Source organism: Atractosteus spatula, chromosome 6 (genome assembly GCF_055471065.1).
Source record: "Atractosteus spatula isolate fAtrSpa1 chromosome 6, fAtrSpa1.hap1, whole genome shotgun sequence".
Classification (NCBI taxonomy): domain Eukaryota; kingdom Metazoa; phylum Chordata; class Actinopteri; order Semionotiformes; family Lepisosteidae; genus Atractosteus; species Atractosteus spatula.
In genome coordinates, this window is record NC_142711.1 from 48,277,139 (window position 1) to 48,301,114 (window position 23,976).

Genomic DNA, 23,976 nt, shown 5'->3' on the forward strand with positions numbered 1-23,976 from the left:
AACAATCAGTCTTACACTGCACAAATCTGGCCTTTATGGAAGAGTGGCAAGAAGAAAGCCATTTCTCAAAGATATCCATAAAAAGTCTCGTCTAAAGTTTGCCACAAGCCACCTGGGAGACACCCCAAACATGTGGAAGAAGGTGCTCTGGTCAGATGAAACCAAAATCGAACTTTTTGGCCACAATGCAAAACGATATGTTTGGCGTAAAAGCAACACAGCTCATCACCCTCAACACACCATCCCCACTGTCAAACATGGTGGTGGCAGCATCATGGTTTGGGCCTGCTTTTCTTCAGCAGGGACAGGGAAGATGGTTAAAATTGAGGGGAAGATGGATGCAGCCAAATACAGGACCATTCTGGATGAAAACCTGTTGGAGTCTGCAAAAGACCTGAAACTGGGACGGAGATTTATCTTCCAACAAGACAATGATCCCAAACATACAGGAAAATCTACAAAGGAATGGTTCACAAATAAACGTATCCAGGTGTTTGAATGGCCAAGTCAAAGTCCAGACCTGAATCCAATCGAGAATCTGTGGAAAGAGCTGAAAACTGCTGTTCACAAACGCTCTCCATCCAACCTCACTGAGCTCGAGCTGTTTTGCAAGGAAGAATGGGCAAGAATTTCAGTCTCTCGATGTGCAAAACTGATAGAGACATACCCCAAGTGACTTGCAGCTGTAATCGCAGCAAAAGGTGGCTCTACAAAGTATTAACGCAAGGGGGCCGAATAATTTTGCACGCCCCACTTTTCATTTTTTTATTAGTTAAAAAAGTTTCAAAAATCCAATAGATTTCGTTCCACTTCACAATTGTGTCCCACTTGTTGGTGATTCTTCACATAAAATAAAAAATTTATATCTTTATGTTTGAAGCCTGAAATGTGGCAAAAGGTTGAAAAGTTCAAGGGGGCCGAATACTTTCGCAAGGCACTGTAGTTTTTTCATTACCGAATTTTGTATTATCAGTGAAAAAAAACACATATTTCTTTGTTAACCTTTTTTTTGACTGTAAGCATTTCTTACATACAGTACATAAGATAACCGTTTCTAAATTAAGCCTGTGGATACAAGTAAGAAGAAACTGAATGAGTTTTATAATGTACAAAATTCAACAAGGTTTCTTATTCAAATGATACATTTATAATAATTCTTATAATAATTATCATACGTGGCATTACAAAGATGTTGGAGTCAAAGATTCACATCCTTGTTTGGAATTATTTTGGATGTGAAATAGAGTATTCTTACTTAATTGCGTTTCTTTTACTAATGACCAGTCTTTCCAAAGTTCAATTTATGTCACATGTGAAATATAATGTTGCATTTATTGAGGTAAAAATAATAAAGGAAGAGTTTTCCAGTTGTGAAAAATGTTGCTGAAGATAATTATGGAGATAGTCAATGGCAGCCTAAAGAAGGCTGTGCAACAGGCTTCACAACTAAATAATGAGCCACTGTCACGCTTGTAACCCCCTCCTCTTAAGGACACTCCAGCCCTTCCTTGTTTTCAACTGATCTCCTGCACCTGCCTCCGGTTCCTGCCCCCTGTCCTATAAAAGCCAGATGTTCCTGCCAATCTGGGCTCAGCTTTGGAAGATGGACGCTCGGAAGCCCGCCTATCCGCGAGTCCAGGAGTGACTCGACGGCACAGGCTTCATCACAGCGTCCTGACCTTCTGAGTCCGGGATTAGGGAGCTTCTAGTCCCGTGACCCCCCTTTTTTTCCCCTGTCCCTCCTCCGGATCCCGCTCTGGCTTTTAACTTTGTTCGTCGTCGTCAGGATGGATCACCCGGTCTTGGACTATTGCCTCTCATGGATTTGCCTCAGACTCCTTTGGACTGTTTGCCTCGGCCACACCCTCCCCGAACACCAGCGCACCATGGACACGCCCCCTGTTTTCCTTCCAGCCCCTTGCATGCCTTTTTCCCCGTGTTTTCCTCACTCCTCCCCGGATTGTGTTGTCCGCATAGGGTCCTGTAAGAACGCTTCGTTACAGCTACAGTCTGAGCGAAGCACATCTCCAGAGAATGATAGCACACGACAGCAGGTGTAGATGCAGAACAAGACTTCTGGCTGGAGAAGGGGAAGCCCTGAAAGTTCTTCATGAAACTGCAACAAGCGGAGCAGGTGTGGTGCGCAAAGATGGCCGACCTCCAGAGCCAGTTAGAAATGTCCAAACTGGAAGCTGAGAAACAGAGGAAGGAGTTGACTTTATTGAAAAAGCAGCTGAGCAAGGCACAGGAAAAGATAAAGGACAAAGAAGCATCTGAGACTCAAAAGAGAGATACAGCTCAGTGAGTTCAAGACTAAACTAAATGAAACCATAGGAGACCTGAAGGCTACCTGAGAGCAGGTGAAGCAGGAAGGACTGAAGAGAACCGAAGTCAAGCCTTTTGTGAAGAGAAGCCAGTTCAAGAATGAGGGTATGACCCATTGGACAAAAACGTTCCAGAAGTTTCCAGAGATGTGGGAAGAGAGGCTCTCGTCACCACTACCAGAGATGGATGTGGAGGTCTGTTGACCAGTTTTTCTGGAAGTACAGGGTGGTGACCTGGATTATAAGGATCTTTATGCCTGGACAATTGGTGTCCATCTCTTTTAAGTGCAGTATTATAGGAGTGTGTTAAAAGCAAAGAGCTGAACTACGAGGCCCACTGATTCTCGCTTGCTTTAACCTGGTCACTGGTCATGAGAGGTGTGGTGGAAATACAGCTTTTGAAATTGGGTGCAGATGCTTTGTCAGCAGAGAAGGGTATATATTCAGTGCATACAGCTGGACTATTTCTTTATTATGTGCATGTTGCCCTGCCAGGAGAAGGAATATGCTTGTTCATACTGATGTTAAGCGAACAGAGGCCTTTGCAAACTGGTGGTTCTTTTTAGCTTGTTTGTAACCCCTGCATTCATTTAGTCCCAAGTAGACTGTTGACAGCAGACAGTCTAAGGGAGTTCATTTTGGCTATTGTAGATCAGCAGCAGCTGTAATAATTATAATTATAATAATTGCTTACACTTATAAAACGCTTTTCTGGACACTCCACTCAAAGCACTTTACAGGTAATGGGGACTCCACCACCACCAATGTGCAGCATCCACCTGGATGATGCGACGGCAGCCATAGTGTGCCAGAACGCTCACCACACATCAGCTATCAGTGGGGAGGAGAGCAGAGTAATGAAGCCAATTCATAGATGGGGATTATTAGGAGGCCATGATTGGTAAGGGCCAATGGGAAATTTGGCCAGGACGCCGGGGTTACACCCCTACTCTTTTCGAGAAACGCCCTGGAATTTTTAATGACCACATTGAAAGAGTCCGAGAGTCAGGACCTCGGTTTTACGTCTCATGCGAAGGACGGCGCCTGTTTGCAGTATAGTGTCCCTGTCACTTTACTGGGGCATTAGGACCCACACAGACCGCAGGGTGAGCGCCCCCTGCTGGCCCCACTAACACCTCTTCCAGCAGCAACCTTAGTTTTTCCCAGGAGGTCTCCCATCCAGGTACTGACCAGGCTCAGCTGCTTAGCTTTAGTGGCTTGCCAGTTGTGAGTTGCAGGGTGATATGGCTGTAGGGCCTGAAGTGGGATCACTGGGCACCAACAGCAGTCTCAACTTCAGTGACTGTTGGTTTACAGGCAAACCCAGCCCATTTGGAAATATAGACCTATTCTTAGGATCAGGGGGACCATAAAACATATTGCAATAAGTGTCAGCACTGGGGAACACTCTTACATGAATGAAATTACTGTGACTTGTGCTAGGCTGTGAAGAAATAACCCAGATTCATAACTGAACTTGTTTGAAGCTAAACTCAGCTGTTTTTATTTCCACCCCCAGTGGTTTAACATTTTTTGTTCCTCCTTTGAAACGCAGCCTTTCAATTCCTACCGACAAGAAGCTGTGAAACAAGTTTCAGAGGCTGTTCTGGATAAACACTGAGGTCCCATGGTTACATCTGACCTCAATTCTGGAGGCAAATTATTTGATGAAAAATCTTATCTGAAATCTGTTCTTCTATTGCTACCGTTAACATCTGTTTTTTCAGGACTGACACCTTCTCTTTCTTTTTATAGAAAGGGTCAGTGGTTTCTTTTTGGTCTGCCTATCTTGATGCCACGGAGTTAGCAGTCAGTAACAAAATGCTATGGACACTGTCTGTCTTTTTGCCCCTTGCAATGATGATCATTTCTTAATTGCTAGCCTGTTCCTATTTGTTCCATCTAGCCATCCATTTTTTTAACTGCTTCATCCAATTTAGGGTGACATAGGATCTGATATGGGACTATATCTCAGCAAGCAGTGGGCTCAAAGCAGGATACACCCTGGATGTGGACATCAGTTCCTCACAGGGCAGACACAAACATGCACACACTCACACCAGGATTAGTTTTCCCAGAAGCCAAATAATGTGTGTCTCTGGGCTGTGGGAAGAAACCAGAGCACCCAGTGAAAACCCTAATGGATATGGGGAGCACATGCAAACTCCACCCAGATAGTACCCCAAGAATAGAGCCCAGGGCTCAGTGCTGGAAAAGCTCAGTGCTCCACTGTGCTCACCATGCTACTCCCTGTTTTCCCTTTTTCTTTGAATACTAATGGAAAAAGCACACAGTACATATATGGTAAAAAGCTGTTGATGACATTTTGAATTAAACTGTTCACTTTAAATTCTTCCTTACAATTACAGTATATTGTGTCTGTATACTGTGTGCAGAGATTTATGTGCCGATTCATGCTTGAAACACTGTAAACATGCTAAAAAGTTGTACTGTCTACCATGATTTGTGATTGAATGATTCTAGTTACTTTTATTTATTTCTTAGCAAGTGACTTACTATAGTAGTCTTATCCATATCTGATTTTAGGCCTGTAAATGTAATTCAGTAAATCATCCAATTCATTTAATTAATTAATGATATTACATTTTGCCTCTGAATTGTAGCCATTAGCTATACAGCTTCTGCTATTGAGATAATGAAGGAAAATGCAGATTCTTCTTTACACTTCTGTCTCTACTGTGTAATTTAGTAAAGAAGTCCCATTTCAAAATTGCTATTTTGTTGTAGAGTTCAGTTGTATAAAGTCAATTATTCAATTATGCAATTGTAGGAGCTGATTCACATAGAATCCACATGAAACTCTTCTATAACAGTGTGTTACAATGTAAAGTTTTCCATGCTGTACAGTTATACTTTATATCTGTTTATTTAGAATTCAGTTTTCTTAAAGTGCTGTTTAAATGGATTAATTATTTTGAGAAGATGCAGCTTTGAAAGTGAAGGTCACAAAACTCATACATGAAAAGAAACTGAAGTCTTCTTAACTTCTCAAGTATTAAATGCATTTAATTAATTTAAAAAAGGTATGTAATAATTAGATTTTTTCTTGACAAAGTATTGAATAAATACTCTTATCTCCCTGACGATTAGCAGCACTTTTCTGGACAGCAGCAAAATGTGCTGTGTTTTGGAATGTTTCCATTATGTTTTAAGAGAAAACAAGAGATAGGGTCATACAGGAATTCCTTTGAACAATAGACAGATTTTGGTCATTAGCTGGTGTGGAGAAAAGATTTTGAAATATTGTGTAATCTTACATTCAGTAAGAGTCGCTTAAAATGGCTGCTGAGTAAGGAGATGAATGCAAACTGCAGAAGGACAATCATTAGTTGCACAACATGGCAAGTGTCATCTCCTCTTTTGCTGTTTTGAAAATGAATTACTAATTGCATTGAGAAAAAATATCCACAGAAAATGCAGCAATGGTTAAAAATCCTCACTTAAAGTTAGCATTTGACAATACCAGATGAGTGCTGTGCAACAGTTACTCTAATTGAGTTGGTTTGTACTTTCAGCTTTGGATCACTTGGCAAAGAAAAGTTCTGGAAATGTTTTTGGCTGCTGCTTGTGAAAAAAGCCTCATTAATGAGTGTGTAAAATAACGTATTGTGAGTTAATTCCCAAAATAAACTCCATTATTTAAACTAATAGAACTTGGCACTGGAGGGATGTTGGTGGGACGAATTGTCCTTCATGATTGCCAGAAAAAAACGAAAGCTGCTAAGCAGGACACACAAGTCTGCCACTAATAGCTACTAATAGCAGTGCAGGACTATACACTGTTTTTTTTTTCATTTTAGCCATGGACCAGCATGCTTCTTCTGTCTATTCATTCAACTGTCCATAGCCTCTTCATCCTCTGGGGTTTTTTGGTGAGCAACATAGGGCACAGGGCCGGGCTACATCCAGGATGGGATACCAGCTTTTTACAGGGCATACTCATAGATACGATTAAGAGACACTAATTAACCTCCCCAGCAAGAAAACCAAACCCCCTCACAAACACAGGAAGAACATACAGTAGAAGCTCCACACGAACAGCCCCCCCAGCTCGACTTTGAGCCCAGAAGCTATGGGACAGTGGCACTAACTGCCACACCACCATGCCACACTTTGACATGTTTCTTTTAACTGAAAATTCACCATTATGACAAATAACTATGAATGTATATGAAAGTTTGGTTTTTAACATTTCATATGGATATAACAACCTTAATATTTTCAAATTGGAATTCTTCTGCTAGTTCAAAATAAACCATTTTTGTCAAGTGGAGAAAATGGTCATAGCTACAGTGAAGAAGGTTATTTTTACAGATAGAAATGATGGGCATTAGCTATACTATGGTCCTTGTGTCTCTTCAACAGCCTTGACAAGTAGCACAACACAAAGGCCTGTAGTAACTAAAAACTACCTCATATAGCTACAGTATGTGTTTCCATGGTTTCTAAGGGAATCTGTTAAAATTAGTTTCATCATTATTTCGGCACTACAGTCATTATTTATAGAATGTATACCCGTATTGGAGTAACAGGAGGCCCCTACTGTGCCTTGAAATACACCTGAGGCAGTATACCACACCTGATGGTAATAACATCACCCTCTACTTCACTATGGGCTGCCTCACAAATATCAATTAAAGGGTGGACTTACCTGTTAGAAAGAGTGGGTGGGTAGGAATGCAAAAAGAAAACGTTTCTAAGAACAGAAGGATTTTTAGAGCATCAACTGCAAAATCAGTTGTCCTGGCAGGTTTCACCCAAAGAAAACATGGATAATCTCTTCCATGGAACTGCAATAGCTGACATAAGTATAAACAAGTGGGTGTACTCTGGGAAGTTTCCTATCTTTCCATCTGTAATGGAACACCAGTGACACGGCCTTTAAATTATGTTCTCTGAAGGTAAGCTGCAAGCACATGCTATTTACCTCAGATTGTTTCCCAGGCCTCTTTATAAGAAAAAAAAATCTGTTATTTTGGTTTGGTGGGATATCAGTGTTCCAGTGTTACGTAAATCAGTGCCCCGCCTTTGTTATTATGTCTCCAAAGTGACAACATGAGCCACAAAAACAGATCCTTCTGACTCAGAAAGGACAGCAAAAATACAGGGTTTTAAAGAAATAAATTAGTGCTGGTTATGCAGGTGTTGGGGGTTACTGAGGGTACTACAATAAAACTCTGCTTTTCTAACAAATGTCATTGCCAATTATTTTATTTAAATTTATTGTTTTGCCCTTTGTAACCCTCCAGTCTGGAATAGCTAATTATTATTTCATGTGATGAAACACAGCATTCTACCATCGACCTTCGAGGTTTGAAACAGTGCGTTCAGACACGCCTAACCAAGACATCTGTTTCTCTACATTTTGTAATCCTGGTACAAAGAAGGTGGGCTTTGGTGCCTGCCTGAGGATTAACATAGCTCTTAATGGTCGGTACTAATCAGTAACAGAAGACACTAGTGATCAGTAAGCTTGCCTTCCAGTCCACTCCCCTGCTGCCATCAGTATGGTCGTTCTGTACCTCTGTAAACCTCATGTTATTTTATCCGTAGGAAAGGTAACATTAAACATGGGTCTGGGGATGTAAATGGTCACAAGAAAGAGAACAGCAAAACAAAGGAAAAACCAGGTTAATACAAACATTAAGCTCCCCTTTAAGACTGAGAAAAAGCCTCAGGAAAACAAAACCAAAAGCTGGAATCATTATCTTGGGTTGCACACAAGAAATGTTTTCTTCTGACATCAGACCTCCCAACCTGAATGAGCTACAGCAGTCACCAGCTACTGAAGACATCAATGGCCAAATTTGCAACTGATCAGGGAAAATGTATCCAACAGCATAACCACCCAAAAATGTAGTGTAATGTAATTATATCAACTGATACCTGGATTAAACTCTCAAGACTGCAGGCAATTGGGATGATAAACAAAAAGTAACATCATTCAAAGGCAGGCAACATAAAATAGGGAGAAAACAATACATCAACAGCTATAGCTATAAAGCAACTTACATGGTTTTGGATAGACAGAAATGTATGTCAGTTATTTTTTTGCTATCAGTAGCACATTAGTAGCTTTTAACTATACAGATTCATCATGAAAGAAAATGTAACAAATATCTGTAACTGCGAACAGCTGATGTGTCTAATTGTATAGCATAAAAGCACTACAAGACTACAGCCCTACTTATTTTATCATGGTAAAAACAATTCTTAACTCTTAGAAATTGTTGCTATGGGTGTGTGTATGTTGTTGAACATTTAGCCAATTGTTTTGAGTATGTTAACAAGAGAGATTGTGAAGGTCTTTTCAAATTTGTTTATCTACAAAATAGAACAATTCAACAATTGACAGGTTTTTGAAACGTCAGTACATGCGCTGAGCAAGATCTGGCTTTTGATATTCTAAGGGGACCAAACAGTAAAGACATAAGATGACATCTTTTAAAAATGTTTTCTTATAGATAACTTCCATGACAGGGTTTTCAGTGTTTTTACTTCTTCACCATGTCAGATATTCCAGTTTCAGCAGTACGATTGGAACAATATATTCTTTGACTCGTTCAATTGCTCTGCGCAGTTCAATGATTTCATCTCTTAAATATTGCTATTCATTATTGACATATTTTCATCTCTCTTGCATGAGAAAATATTGAACCTTTAGTCAAGTACAATTTCTTCCCAAATAACGTTTTGTCAGGTTTGTATTTCACTCATTCTTGAGCACTGCATGATGATAATCTGTGATGGTTTATTTTACTCTTAAATCAAATAAATCTCAAAATGTGAGTGAAACAAGATGTAAATTCATTGCATTCTATGAATGTTGTATAGAACAAAAATACTAAAATGCTAGCAGTATTGTGGCAAGTTGCCAAGACCTCTAAATCCCCTTTAAGTCACCAGAAAGCCTCAAAAAACCTTTCAAACATTTAACAAGGGAATTGGGAAAAGGATTCTGCCTGAGAATCCCAATTAAATGCAAGTGTTCTGAATCTATTAGAACATAAAAGTGTAACTCTTAGAAAGGAGAGTCCGTATAATAACGTGGTAGTAGTGTATGGTAGTGGTGGGAAGTGGCTTGTGATTGCTTTTCTATTTCAAATAGAGGTAGCTAAGGACAGCACTGTGTTAGTTCAGATTTGTTTTAAGAAGATGCCCAGGTCAGGCATACAGTACAGTACAATACGATAGCAGCAACCACTGACCTCTTTCCCTGAGAGGTATGCAACCTACAGTAGGAGCCACCTTCATGACTAACATCTGCCCCCAAAATCGCAAAGGTGCTTGAAAAGGATATTTATGATATTGCATGGCTGAACTTCATTAGAATATTTTTAATTATATTTTACTTTCGGATTAAATTAGCTGCAAAAAAAAAGAATAAAAATCACTTCCAACTTTAAAACATGTAGGGATTTAATTATGAGTGGATTATCATTGGTTATTTCATAATTATGATATATTTAAACCACAGTAAGTGCTGCAGTAGTCTTACTCTCCTTCCTTTTCTAATTCACAGCAACGGGTGTTTTCCTTTAGAAGTCTAAAAGGTTTTCATCAGTGACTCAATTCCACTGCGTTTCTAGATCAATAAAATTATTATTTATATTTTTCTACAGCTGTTGGCAATATGACTCAGTCAGCAAAAGAAAAATAACACTGCTTTCGTGTGAAACGGTCAAATCCAGTCATTACAGTTGATGTGCAGTGGTGAATTTTCTCTAGAAAATTAAGAAAGAAAACAGGGTGGGAGTACTGGCATTAATACTGTATGTGCACTACATATTGCCTGAAATTAATTTCATAATTATTCAATGATGATTTATGTGCCAAACATTATGCATGTTGATTACAATGCCCAGTCCAAATGTGCCATTATTATTTATATTTAGATAAAAAAACTTTAGCTTTTAAAGTGTAAATCATGTTTTGTATGAAGTTTTATGTTCTCCTTCTGTAACCATGTTGGTGTTATATGACTCACATTGTATTGTTGCCATACATAAAATACAGTACACAGTTTATTAACATGAATAAGTAGTTTATCTGAAATGGGATTTAATTTCACTTTTTAACTGTGCTATGTTTTAGTTTTGTTTTTTGTATAATCTGCAAATTTTACAGTACAGTATATGTGATTTTTATTTTGTTGTGTTATATTTTTGGATTTTTAAATATATACAGTATATTAAATATAGGAATACTTTCGGTGAATTATGCTGATCAAAAACATACAGTATTTCCTGAGATTCAATTGCAAATCATCACAAGGTGTAAATGTATACTACACTGACGGAAACATATTTCCTAACAATAAGTGTCATGCCACAATGCTGTATGTCTAAGATATGATTGATATTATTTTAAGATTAGAATTACCATCCTTACTGCATACACTGTACATCTTTTTATGCAAATACAAACATGTTGGGTAAAACATCAGCTAAATAAATAATTATGATAGATATTTGTTTTATATAATTTCTGTAATTAATATTTTAACAAATATTAGGATGAGATATTTTTAAAAAGAAATTCTCAATATACAAGCACATTGTTTTCTATTATATTAATATCTCCCTTATAGTAGTGTACATAATAAGCAAACTACTTGTGACCAAACCGGGTATTCAAATTTACACATGCACCTTCACTTAATAAATTATTTATTATTAACTGACAACTACTTACTTATTATTACTAACCTAGAAAAGGTTCAAAATACAATCGAATCATAAAGCAATACATACGACTATTAAAAATACATAATATGATCTTGGTCATAACATTGAATAACATAATAATATGAGTAATGTGAGTGATTAGTTTTCAATCCAATTCTTTACAAAAGCATATAACTTATTAATTGATGAAATTGTATTTCATTACAATTGCTTCAGTACATATTTAAAAAATAATTTAAATTCCAAAATAATATGTATATAATATAGATTATGCAAAAAAGTGTAAAGAACTTATTTAAAGTTAAACTTAGAAATGGTGTTTGCAGTTTGGAAATTTTGTAGTTTGAGTATAAGGGTTTGTCCTATATTTTAAAATCTTAAAGTGTTGCTGCCTTGCTGCACTGGGGCCCTGGGTTCAATTTCTGGGGTGCTTTTGGTTTGGAGGTGTATTTTCTCTCTGTTTTTGTGTGGGTTTCCTAAATCAATGAATAAAGGAAAATAAAAAACACTTCAACTATGGCATATTTAAGAAAAATATTTAAGAGTACAGTGCCATGTGACTCCCCCAATGATCAGGTGAAAATAAGATGTCACCACCAGGATAAATTTATGATCACAGATGACAAGGATACGTTTACGAACACTTGGATTTGTTGAAAAACTGTAAAAGGTATGTCTAAAGGCTGGATGAAACAACACTGTCAGCCTCTCATTTCTGAATCATCTCAGGTAGGCTTACGCTCACAGAATTCAAAAAGATTTGTTATTGGAAGTGTGCAGGCAGCCTGTGGTGACCTGAAGTCGCCCTTTGCTCCTGGTCTCCAGAGAAGGACTTGAAGTGTTCAGTGGACTGTGTGAAGTCAGCTCAGATAGATACAGTATATACAACAGGTGCTTAGTCATCCTGGGGAGGTGGGTCTTTGTAATTCTGACTACAAGTGCAAATATCTCTGGCTGTTTTCTCCTGCTGCACATTCAGGCAGCTGTGCTTTCCCACATTTAAGTTCCCAAGGAATTGGTTTTAACAACATTGCTTGGCAGCTTTTTCAAGGAACCCAGCACCTTTGGGCAAGCATGTTCATCGAGAAGGGATGGTCATTATATCTATGTTATAAAATCATTGCAACCACAATACTTGTCTTAATTATTTACAAAGCAAAGTTGTAAGGTGTTTATTTTATAATGTGTGGAGCTAGATAACATATTAAGCTGTAAATATTTTGACTTTTGCATTATTATGAAGTTATAGCATAATATAAGACACATTAAATATGTGATGAAACTAAATCAGTAACACAATTAAGAAATGCTAATTAAAATATAATATCTGTGTTTGACACCAAAGGGGTTAAGTCTTATATTAGTTACCTTTTTGATCTAAGTATAAAGATTTAACTTAATGACCTTTAGGGCTGTTAACTCTTAATGCATGTCTGTTCTCTACAGTAGACACATGCAATTTTCTAAACATCGTTTCTGTGACTGTCTTGCTGACATTTACATATTGAAACATTTCACCTGCTGTTTTTTTATTTTTTTAAATTTGAAATCCAGCTTAGTGCATATCTGTTCAGAACATCTATGCTGGGATCACAGCATGCTGTTATGAACTGACACTACAAGATGAGTATCTTTTCAGTACTGTTATCTTAAAAAGGGTTTTCTGTGAGGTAAATTGTGTAGCTATCATCTGTCTGACTTGTTTCTCAGAAAAGCCTGTTGATACATGAGACACCTCCCATTTGTGAAAGAGAGGAGGAAATTGCTAGGGATTATATTTACAGTTTTGCACATGTCTGCAAAGTGATACTTAAAATAAAGAACTTGTCATGAAATTAGAGCTCATGACCTTCTGCTGGGCCATACTTCCAAAATTAGTTTGATTGAATAAAAGACTTTTAGTAAAAATGCAGTTTGACATAAGTTTCAAACACAATAAAAACACAAGTGATTTTAAGTGGGGGAAACCGGTAATTTATAAGAGTTGGAAACTGTTTCATCTTAGTAAATAGATGGGTAAGGTTACTAATATGTGTTATTCCACAGTGTTATTCCTTTTCAACCACGCTACCAGGAACTATAAAACTCATTGAAACTTTCCAAACTAGAAAGTGTTGCTACTATGTTCTTGAGAATACCAAGTACATAGTTACATTGCCGTGCAAATGTGATATACTGTTCTACATTTTTCATTCAATATTGTTACAGATTTAGGTGACTGAGAAGATTTTAGGTCAAGTTTGTGACACTTGGAAGAGTGAAACCATTGTCATGCCTACTTCATGATCATCCAAACAAAACCAGAGAGAGTTTGCTATTCTGGGTTTTTTTTAGAGAGTTCGGTTTCCTGGGTAAAGATACCTCAGAAACATATTTCCTGCTAAGTTAGGATGCATTTTCTGTATAGTGAGATAGGCTCCCATTTATTTTGTGGGATCCAGGGTGCAGAGAGAGAGATTAACTGCAGTTTGTATCACATTTATTTAGAAAGGCAGCTTATCTCTTATTTGGCCTGTAGGCATTAAGAGTTTCATACTTAGTAGAAGTCTAGGGGTTTTCTGGGTGATTAGGAGGTTAGGCCTCTGATATGCCTTGTTTGTACATTCTGTAAATATAGTAACTTGTGTGTTGTATGTTTCATTGTATGTATTGTAGTTTTTGCATTGTTGTCATTAATAAGTATTTGTCTAACCTAGTGATCCTGGATTGTTATTATTCTTTTCACTAAAGCTGTGCCAGAGAACAAAGAATTCATGTGCCTCTAATTATACAAACTGCTCAGGTATATTCTGGAGAAATGACTTGCAAATTGATTAGTTGATAAGCACTCGGTCAATCCCATATTTTCACAGTGTTCTTAACACCCCTTTTGTAACAATATTTTCTCTCCCTTAGAATAGAAATACTGTATACTTCAACTGAAATTCTAGACATTTTGTTATAAGTTAATGATTTATTCTAATAGAGCTGTACATTGTTGTGCAAAAAGGAGCATTCATGGGCATGTATGAGTGTGTAAGTGTGGTTAATACTGCTGCCTTGCAGAGCCAGGGCCCTTGGTTCAATTCCAGACCTGGGGTGCAATCTCCGTTGAGTTTGTAGGTTCTTTCCATTTCTTCTCGGTGCCCTGGTTTCCTTCACAAGTCCAAGGACACGCCATTAGGTTAATTGGCTTCTTGGAAAACTGCCCCTAGATATGAGTGTGTGAGCGTCTGTGTCTGTGTGTCTGCTCTGCGATGGATTAATGTCCCATCCAGGATATAGCCTATCTTGGGTGTGTTGCCTGCTACGATAGGCTCCAGCTCCCCTACGATCCTGTATTGGATAAAGGAGTTAGAAAATGGATGGATTTAGATTAATAATGATAAAGTTAGATTACGTCTAATAAAAAGTCAATTCTTTTGGATTAATGTAATGGATTAGCTTTTACAGCACTTTATCCATAGTTTCTAGTATTTCTTGAATTGTTATGATCTAGTTTTTGATCTTTTGCAAATTAAGTTGTGGTAATCACAGTCAAAATAATAATAGAAATACACAATATTTCTGTTATAAAACATAAAAAATTCTAATATAAATATAAAAAATATAATAATAGAAAATGCAACAGGAGGCTTTGAGTAAATTGCTGATTTATGAGTTTTGCACAGAAATTCAATAGTTACTGTAACTATTTCGGGTAAGCCTCACAGCAAAGAGTGTAAATAACAATATTAAAATATATATATGTTAAAATTACGTATGCAATTAAAATAAAAATACTATGGTTATACTGACAGATTTCATATTACAAAATCAGTAATATTTAACATGTTACACTAAAAACTTCCTGAAAACCATATAAACTTTATAGTTATTCAAAATATAAAAACATGTTTTACATCTCTTTAATTTCCTGAAACTGTATTGTAAAAGTGCAAGGAATTTGCCCCATTGATTTTTATCTCACTCCTCTTCACCATCCTTAAAACATCTGTATGGTCCCTGAGTTTTTTTTCAATTTCTCAGTGGCTTGCAAAAACTGATGTTATCTTTGCCTTCAGTTAGAAAAAAGGCACACATTTCGAAGAAAATACATCTGCCAGGATCATACTGTACCTTTCTCCTTTTTCTCAAGAGAACTAAAATGAATTAAAGCTGAAATCTGATCATTTTAATTTGAACTACTTAAAACAACAAGCTCTTGAAATAAAATTATCTTGTGGGTGTATAAACTTTGTATTGTGTTTAGTTAAACAACAGCAGAATTTTTACATTTCAACTTTGAAAAATACTTGCAGTTCATATTTTGTCATTATATATAAAGATGTACCCAATCACAACTGGGTGGTGTTTTCTAAAAATACTGTACTTGCAGTACATATACAACTGGCTACAAACTACCTATTTTTGTTATCTAGCTAGGTATTAGTATTAATACCATTTATTTTTTATTTGCAAGATAATGTGCGCTAAAGCAGTTGTGTTTATTTGGCTTTGGAAAATCCGTCAGATGTTACAGGCATGTTCATCATCTGCTGAAAATCACATTCAGGGAGGTGTAACATCTGATTAGTATGCTGTAATGGAGCAACTGTTTCTCTGAGCTGTCCGTATTGATTTGTGCTGTGGATGTGTAGCTCAGAGACCAGTCAGAGAGAAAATAAGTGCAGGCATTTGCATAAGACAAGTAGAGTAGGATCTGCTGCAGCTGACTTCAGTCGACTATATGTAAAAAGGTTTTGAGCACAGGTCTTATTGGCTAGTCATGGAGTCAGACTAGTGTAGGGTTAGACTAGGCTGTATTTCTGATAGGACGTAAGAGAAGTGGATTACTGTCCCATTGGGTTAAAAGGGTAAAGCACTGTTAGCTGTCCTTTACGGTTAAAGTTAAAAGGGAGAACGAAGAGCAGCTCTCCTGTCACTTATAATTAGATTTACAGGGGAAACCAGTGAGGCAAAGCATACCAAGTCAGGGTGGGAAGGTTTTTATACCACGACTGGTTCGGCCTCAGCCTAGTTTCACAATCCCCCAGATTTATGGTGGGGGGTTTCAGCAAACAGGGTGCAGGTACTCTATAACAAGGGGTTGATGTGTGTGGGTCCTCAGTGCCACACTACCAGATGAGTGGGACCTTCCACAGAGCAGGCTATTAAGAGAACATCAGTTTTCTTCTTATGGAAGGCCTGAAGGTGACGTGGGTAGTATTATTTTACCTACCTTATTCTAGGATAATTTTGATCCACCCTCTCATACCTATGTGTATATGGAGACTATGTAGACACTGTATTTATTTTCCAAGTGATGATAGAAGTTAAAGGCAGGACCTGTTTTTTTGTTTGAATTTCCAAATACCTTGCAATAATGAGAAAGTATAACTGATCGTCTCTGTTAGAGTACTAAAACCTCTTTTTTTGTACCACGCATTTGAAATAACACCAACGCCTTCCAGTGATTTTTGCTGTCACGAAAACCTTTTTTTTTATTTAGAAAATAATAGACTGTTTTTATCTTGAGCTGAGATGAAGAAATGAAGTTTCCTATTCTGGGCTCTGGAAAGAGACGGTTAATCCTAACCTTTTCAGTTTAACAGGAGTTGATCAATAAAGAAAACAACTGAAATATTCAATTTGAAAGAATGGGAAAATCTTAAAATCAATGGGCCCTGAGTTGAGTATGGGCCCTACTAAGAGTTCTAGTCTTAACATTTTAAACTAAAGTTGGAACTATTTCCGTATCATCTTTACCCTTTTAATACTCTCATTTACTGCTACTGTCAAGTCATGTAAAAATATGGAAGACTTAAACTGGCTAGCAGAATCAGGGAGCAAATATCAAGCATTTTCCCCAGTGGTAATATTTTCTAGATCATTAGTTTCTCCTGATGCTGATTCATCTAGTTTAAAGGATGCAGCAATTTTATCAGTAATGATTAAATCTTGGCTATCTGGAATTACATGGACTATCAGAAGATTTGATGCATCTAAATGTCTTTAAGAAGATGTGAATCAGGACTACAAATTTGTATGAAAAATACATTCAAGGGCCACGCTGCATAAGATTATAAAACTTCAGTAGGTCTCAATATACAGTATATATGTTCTGATTATATATCTATTCAACGTTCTGTAGATGGTATATAAAGGTAAATGTACCTATAGTAAGAGAAGTAATAATAGAGTAATAGAAAAACAGCTTTTGTGTAGGGAACATAATGCTACACACATTTTTTTATTACATTTGTATTCCTGAAACTCTGTGCTTTTCTGCCATAGCCATCCTTCTGTAAAAACTGCAAAACTCTTCTTGAGTTGTAGAGATTTTTAAATGCGCACTGCTTTTTTACTGCATTATAATGCCATTGAAATCAAACCACATAAATTCAGATTGAAATAATATTTTTTATCTAGCTTACTCTCCATATCTACCCTAGTGAGTACCAGAAACTCAAATGTAGCACTAGTGGTACCATAAGTTTCAAATTAGCAAAAGAAGGACAACAAGCAACCACTGGCTTAGGGGCAGCAGCGAGACACATTCATCATAACTGTATATGTGCAAGACACAAAGGACTCACAGTTCTCTGTGGAATAATAGATACACAATTGTGCATCAACTACAGTAGTTTATGGAGGAGATCTTTATTATCACAACAAGGTGGTTAATCACCATTACTGTTTTACAAACCTTCACAGTCTTAATTGAGAACTTATGTCTCTCTGTCTCAGAACAATGTACACTCTCCACTACATAATTTGGTTACTGTTGGATATCTTTGAACAACATTTAATTATATTATGCTATACTTATTAGTATATAAGGTATATGGATTTGACTGCTTTGAGGCAGGTTTGATGTTTTCCTTAATCACATATTGGTCAAAAGGGTCTGCAATCTCTGTTTCCAACTCATACTTGTTTATGTTTAGGTATTGAGTGCAGTATTCTTTTACTTCTGCTTGCTTTAAAAACAATCTCATGTACTGTAAATGCAACCTCATATCAGAGAACAAAAAAAAAATATTGGGCAAAACTTATCCCTCACTTTAATACAGCTTAACCTAAATCCTTCTTTTCCCAGGATACACCAAGAGGCACAGTTTAATTGGCAGGTGTGACTGCCACATTGGATTGCAAACAGTCTTTTTTTCAGTCTCAAATGACACCATACCATGATCAAGATTGCTTACAGCAAGGAATTTGTTGAGAAATAAATATAAGAAACAATTCATGGATCAACCAGCCAGAGAGAACAGCTCAAGATTTCAATGGCAAAGATTGGCAGAGATTTTCAGTAGAAGAGTTCATCTGAAGTTTTATGCATGGTTGTCTTAGTGAGATGGAGAATGTATTTCTGTAAATTCAAACACACTACTGCATGGGTTTGGTACACAGGGTCAATGGAATGGTTGTAGATGATAATCTCATAAACTCTAGGTCTAGACTGATTAGTGGGCTAGATAGTTATACTAGCAATGAACTAAGAACTACCAGACAGCCCCCTGGTATGTAATGAAATTAAACTCATTTGCAAGGAACCCCAGCTTGATATATGCTGCCTCTAGATGTTTGTGATATAGGGAACTAATTTGAACCATCAGACATGCTTTAGACGAGGCAGAGGGCATCAAAGTAGACTAACTGGAAAGAAAGTCATTAAACATAACATTTAGGTTTTTGTCTAAAGCATTCTAGTTATGTTTTTGTTATCTTTTAATAAAACAAATATTAATACATATATAAAGATATTTATCTGACCTTTACAGAATTTAGCAGAGTTTTCAAATTGATAAATCCAAAAAAGACTTATAAGAATGAAATTATGGAAGTAAATATTGTCTTTAACTTATGCATTCATAATATACTGTATGCTCTTTCATTTTCAAGGGCTTGTTTCATTGTTCCACTTATTATATTCTGATGTTTGTGAATACAGAATGTTAAATTACTGTAGTATGGTAATGTTTAAGCTCTGATAGAATATTATCCAGACGTTTTTAGCCAATAAGACATACAGTAGGCCTTATTTGTGAAATATACCAGAAAAGATCTCAACGTATTAAGATAATTGCAGCTGTCATTGTAATTTAATCTTCATATAGCAACATGTGCATAATATATTTGTAACCTACTGTACTTAAGAACTTGATCATTCGTCTAAGACCAAGCTATTATAACTAAACTGTTATAATATATACTGTAGATATGAAATTCTACCAAATATATTAAGCAATGACATCATGATTGAAGCTGGGTAATTCCTGTGCATCCCTGTCTCTCCCATAACCTGCTTGCATAAACCAGTTGATTTTGTATGCAGTATCCACTATAGACAAGAGAATGAACAAACTGTGTTGAATACATACTGTATTATTCCTGGGATAAACTCCTGTGTGAGGAAAGTAAACAGCAGTATGTACTGAATATGTAGGACTGTCACTTGGAGTATGGGTCTTACTAACCCTCTGTTCAATTGCTATAGGCATTACATTTTAATTCATTCATTGTAACCTGTCTGAGCCTCTTCCACAGCCTCTCTTCTAAGCCTTTCAGTTACCTTCAAAGATATGACTAATTCCATGTAGATTTTCCCAATAGCTCTTTTCCCTTATCTGGGATTATATCGGGAGCTCTTTCCAATTACTCAGTAGCCACCTTGGCTCCAGGTTTTGCCATCGCCTGAGTTTAAACCATAGTGAAATTAACTTTGCAGTGCTACTTCACTTTAATCTATTTGCCTTCTTAGACTTTAGTTGATTTTGCACTCAGTCCTGAGTTTTCAAAATAGCCTATAACTTTTTGTTTTGATAATTTAAGCACATTTCTGACTGAGCAGCTCTTCATAGGCGATCAATTTATGATGAACAGACAAAGGTATGAATGACAATGTACTAACACTCACACAATCGTCCTTTTGTGTCCTTTTGCTCACCTGAATGTGGGCGGTTCTGAAACTCAGCTGGTACAAGGTGGATACCGATTACAAATCCCATTTGCCCCTTTAGGAGGCGAATGAAAATGTAAAAAGACATTGCACATACTGTACTGTATAAAAATGAAATCTATGAGTTTAAAATTAACATTTGACTGGAGCAAGAAAGAAATGACTCAGTGATCTCCTAGGCCACAACTTTCAGGGAGCATCATGATGTATCGACTTTAATGTTAAGCACAGTAAAGTTTTGTACAGTATACAGTACAAATCTCGGTGTATGTTAGTTTCTAGATTAGATCAATACATATTTTCTTTTGTGCGTCATTCTTTTTCTGTCAAGTTGGACAAATCAAAAACATAATATTACAGCATCTTGTAATAATGTCTGCTATATATTTTCCCAGATAGCCTCTTTAAATTAAGCATAACCTTGTGGCCAAGGTAATATGTCAGTCAGTCTGACAGTGCAGTTACAGTACCTTTCATCACTTCCAATTCTTGAAGTGAATACCCTGCGGCTTATTTTTCTTACAAAAGTGAATTCAATGGAAACACCTTTAAGGTGAATGGTCCTACTAGTAAAACTGGGACACATGACAGTATTTTATTTTAATACTCATTATTCTATAGTATTAAAGCATGAGAAAAGTCAAACTTTAAGTGTGCTTTGAGTATTATTTCTACAAATCCATATTTTAAGGATCAATTTTTATGGAGCAATTATTATATTAAACTACACAAATAATAACTTATGAATAGTGTTTGACCGTGTTTGCACAGGTTTTCTCTGGGTACTTGGATTCCTCCAACAGTCCAAAAACATACTAGTACAGTAGGTTAATTGGCTTCTGGGAAAATTGGCCCTGCTGTGTGTTTGTGTCTGTGTGTGCTTAATGATGGACTGGTGTCCTGTCCAGTGTGTACCCTCTCTTGTGCCGTTGCTTGCTGGGATAGGGCCCTGCTCCCCCGCAACTCTGAATTTGAAGAAGTCAGAAAATGACTGGATGGATGGATCAATGGATGGAGTGTACACAGTATGTACTGTATGGCGAAACTATAGCAAAAGTGGTCCAGGCTTTTAGCTGTGTGGTAAAAAACATTATTCATTAGCATTCCTCTGGTCAGACATTATTTTAAAAAAATGCACAGAAACCATTGATATTTATTCTGTCCCAATGACATTTTGTCCATTTGCTGTTTATATTATGACAACGTTTATCCTTGCAAGTATTGTTCATATTGCTTTGACTAAGATCCTTTTCACCATCACCCAACGACTGAACTTATTAGCTCCTTTGCAACACCTTGCAAAGGTAATTTAGCTTAAAATAGAGAAATTATCACTACACACAGGGTTAACTATAAAGTGCTTCATCACTTAATTTAGAAGAAAAATACAATTACATATTGACTTATGGCTGCAGTAATGGTTAGTAACAAGTGAAAAAAATGACAGCTGTCTGTTTCAGACTTAAGCTACAGTGGTATACATTGATTTTCAATTTCCTGTACGGAACAGAATTGCAGGGGTGTCTTGGGATAGGGAACTAGTGTCAGGGGTGTTGAAACTAATATTAAAAGTTGTGATTCTACAATAGAAAAGGAAAATAAAATGAAATTGCTTCGAAGTACAGTAACTACAAAAAATCTCATTGTTCAGAAAACCAGGAAAGTAATGAGAAAGAATAAAATACTAAAATGAAGGCAATAATAAAGTTCTCCCATTTTTGATTAGTGGAGTCTGCAAAGAACATTGTTTGTGCCTTTGTAAAATGATCAATGGCAAATGAGGGTGGCTACACTTCTGAAAGACCTACCTGTTTTTCAAGCTCCTAGGTTCTTGCAATGTCCTTATCAAGTGTGCAGTACTTACTGTACGGCATGTAGGAGAAGGGTTTGTAGAAAATAAGCTCATTAGGGAGCTGGTGACGGCAAATAATGATTGCAAACAGCCATAGTTTTGACATTCATAGTTTTAGAAAAAAGGAAAAACATTTTTGATGATGAGAGTTCTTTGTGCGTCTCCTCCTACGCTCTTTCCTTTATCCACTTTCCAGATTTCAGGTTCATTTGTTCACATTTCCTCTTGAGGTCATGGCAGGTCAAAGAAGGAAAATGTCATCCTTAGTTGTTGATGAGCAGAAAAGTTAATGACATATAAGAAGAAAAAAAAACTCTTTCTGCTAACAAGGAATTTGTCCTCCACAAAATGGAAGGAATAAACAAGCACAAAATTGACCAAGTTTAACATAACGTTCCTCACATTTTTCATATTTCATGTGTAAAAAATATAGCTGTTAGTTTGACTTTTTACTGTATATTTTTGTATTCTTCTATTTTTTGCTAGGAAACCTTATATATTGGGTTGTGCTCTCTATTAATATTTTAAACCTAGTATTTGCAGCTTATTGTCCCTGAAGCATGCATCAAAAGAATGAGATACATCAACCACTGCAGTGCTGTAGCCCTGGGTTCATTTACTGGAGTACTGTCTGCATGGTGTTTGTGTGTTCTCCCCATGTTCTCGTGGGCTTCCTTTGGGTGCTTCGGTTTCCTCCCTCAGTCCAAAAACCTACTGGTAGGTTTCTGGAAAATTGTCCGTACGTGTATAAGCCCTGCAATGAACTGCCTTACCCCTGCTGCTTGCCGGGATAGGCTCCAGCTCCCCTGCAACCCTAAATTGAAGAAGCGCTTAGAAAAAGGATGGATGGTTGTTAGTTTTTGCTCCTTAGGCCCATTTACGTCTAACATACTGTAGGTTTATGAAGTTAATTATTTTTCATTTTTGTGGTTAAGTGAGAAGTGGCTTAGTGAGAAAGCCACCATCTTAGCTCAAAATCCAGGCCTGGTAGTGTGAATGTGAGTCAATATGGCTGCCTGCTACTTAGAAAAGCCTGCAGAATGAGGCACAGCTGGTCTGGATGAATACAAAGCAACAGAGTGAGGTCCCACCTGAGGGAAAGAAGCTGTTGGGGTAGGCTCAGCTTAGCCATACCTCTGGGCTAATTTAGGGGCTTACTGTATAAGACCGGGTGGGAGGAAGAGGATTTGCCTATGCTCCAGCTCCAAGCTCCAGCCTTGGGCTTCATAAGGCTGCCTTGCAGGCCTGTGGGGCTTAATGAGCTAGGGAGGCTTGAGAAAACCCAATGCTTAGCAGTTTGTTTTCCAGCCCCAATGGGGACGAACTGCATTGCCAAGGCTGGCCTACTGAACCAGGGCAAATGGAGGTGTTAGAACCCGAAGAGAGCCGGGCATCTCTTGGAAAATTGCATAGAGAGAACAATGGAGTGGACAGGAGCTGTGGAGATGATGTGCATTTTATAATGTTTTGTAGACGATGAATATGCAGTTAAACCTATTATATAAGTACCTCTCTTGATGAAATGGTATTCAGTGTGAGTTTCTACTTAAGTTCATTTGAACTGCCTTTTGCCATTTTCCAAGTCCATTACTGTGTGATTGTATTCTACCGTTAATTAAATTATGCTGAAACTTTAAATTATGTTTGGTAGTTTTTTCATTCACTCTGTGCTTTATTTACTCTGGGCCTTTTTAGTGCATCTTGTTTCCTTCTCAGTTTTTACTATTTAAGTCTTGATGGTGTGCATTTAGGACACTGGTCTACATTAAATGTCATCTACAAGCTGCTTGAGTCTTGAAATTGTATTCCTGTAGATCTACTGTAAATCATTGACCCAGTAATCTAGCATTGCAGGTTGTTGATAATAAATTAGGAAGAGCAGTGGTCTATAAACAGATCCCTGTGGCATGCCAGTAATTATGTTACCCCAATCACAGCATACACTTCCTTTCCGTACTCTGTGTTTTCGATTTTACATATAATAAGGCTTATGAGCCTAAGGTTACTTGGTTTGCTTATGCCACCACTTCTGGATGTGGCACATGAGCAATTTTCCAGTCAATGTGTATTAGCTCCGTTTTTAGTGACTTGAACAGTTTTGTTGGTTTTTTTGGTGTATAACATTCCTCATTTTATTTCATATACTGTAATTTTGAACTTTCTCATATA

The 23,976-nt window shown here is 37.1% G+C and overlaps 1 protein-coding gene across 2 annotated transcripts in view; it reads left to right on the forward strand.

The window, feature by feature from the left end:
- The window catches only part of sugct (succinyl-CoA:glutarate-CoA transferase), a 204,487-nt gene that overhangs the window by 167,353 nt on the left and 13,158 nt on the right, over positions 1-23,976 (forward strand). Inside the window, exon 14 of one of the 2 annotated variants that reach the window (XM_088919042.1) lies at positions 18,093-18,123. The exons of the other annotated variant lie outside the window; for it this stretch is intronic. Coding sequence (XP_088775168.1) covers positions 18,093-18,123 — 31 coding nt within the window. The remainder of the gene's footprint in view (positions 1-18,092; positions 18,124-23,976) is intronic. 2 annotated transcript variants of the gene reach the window in all.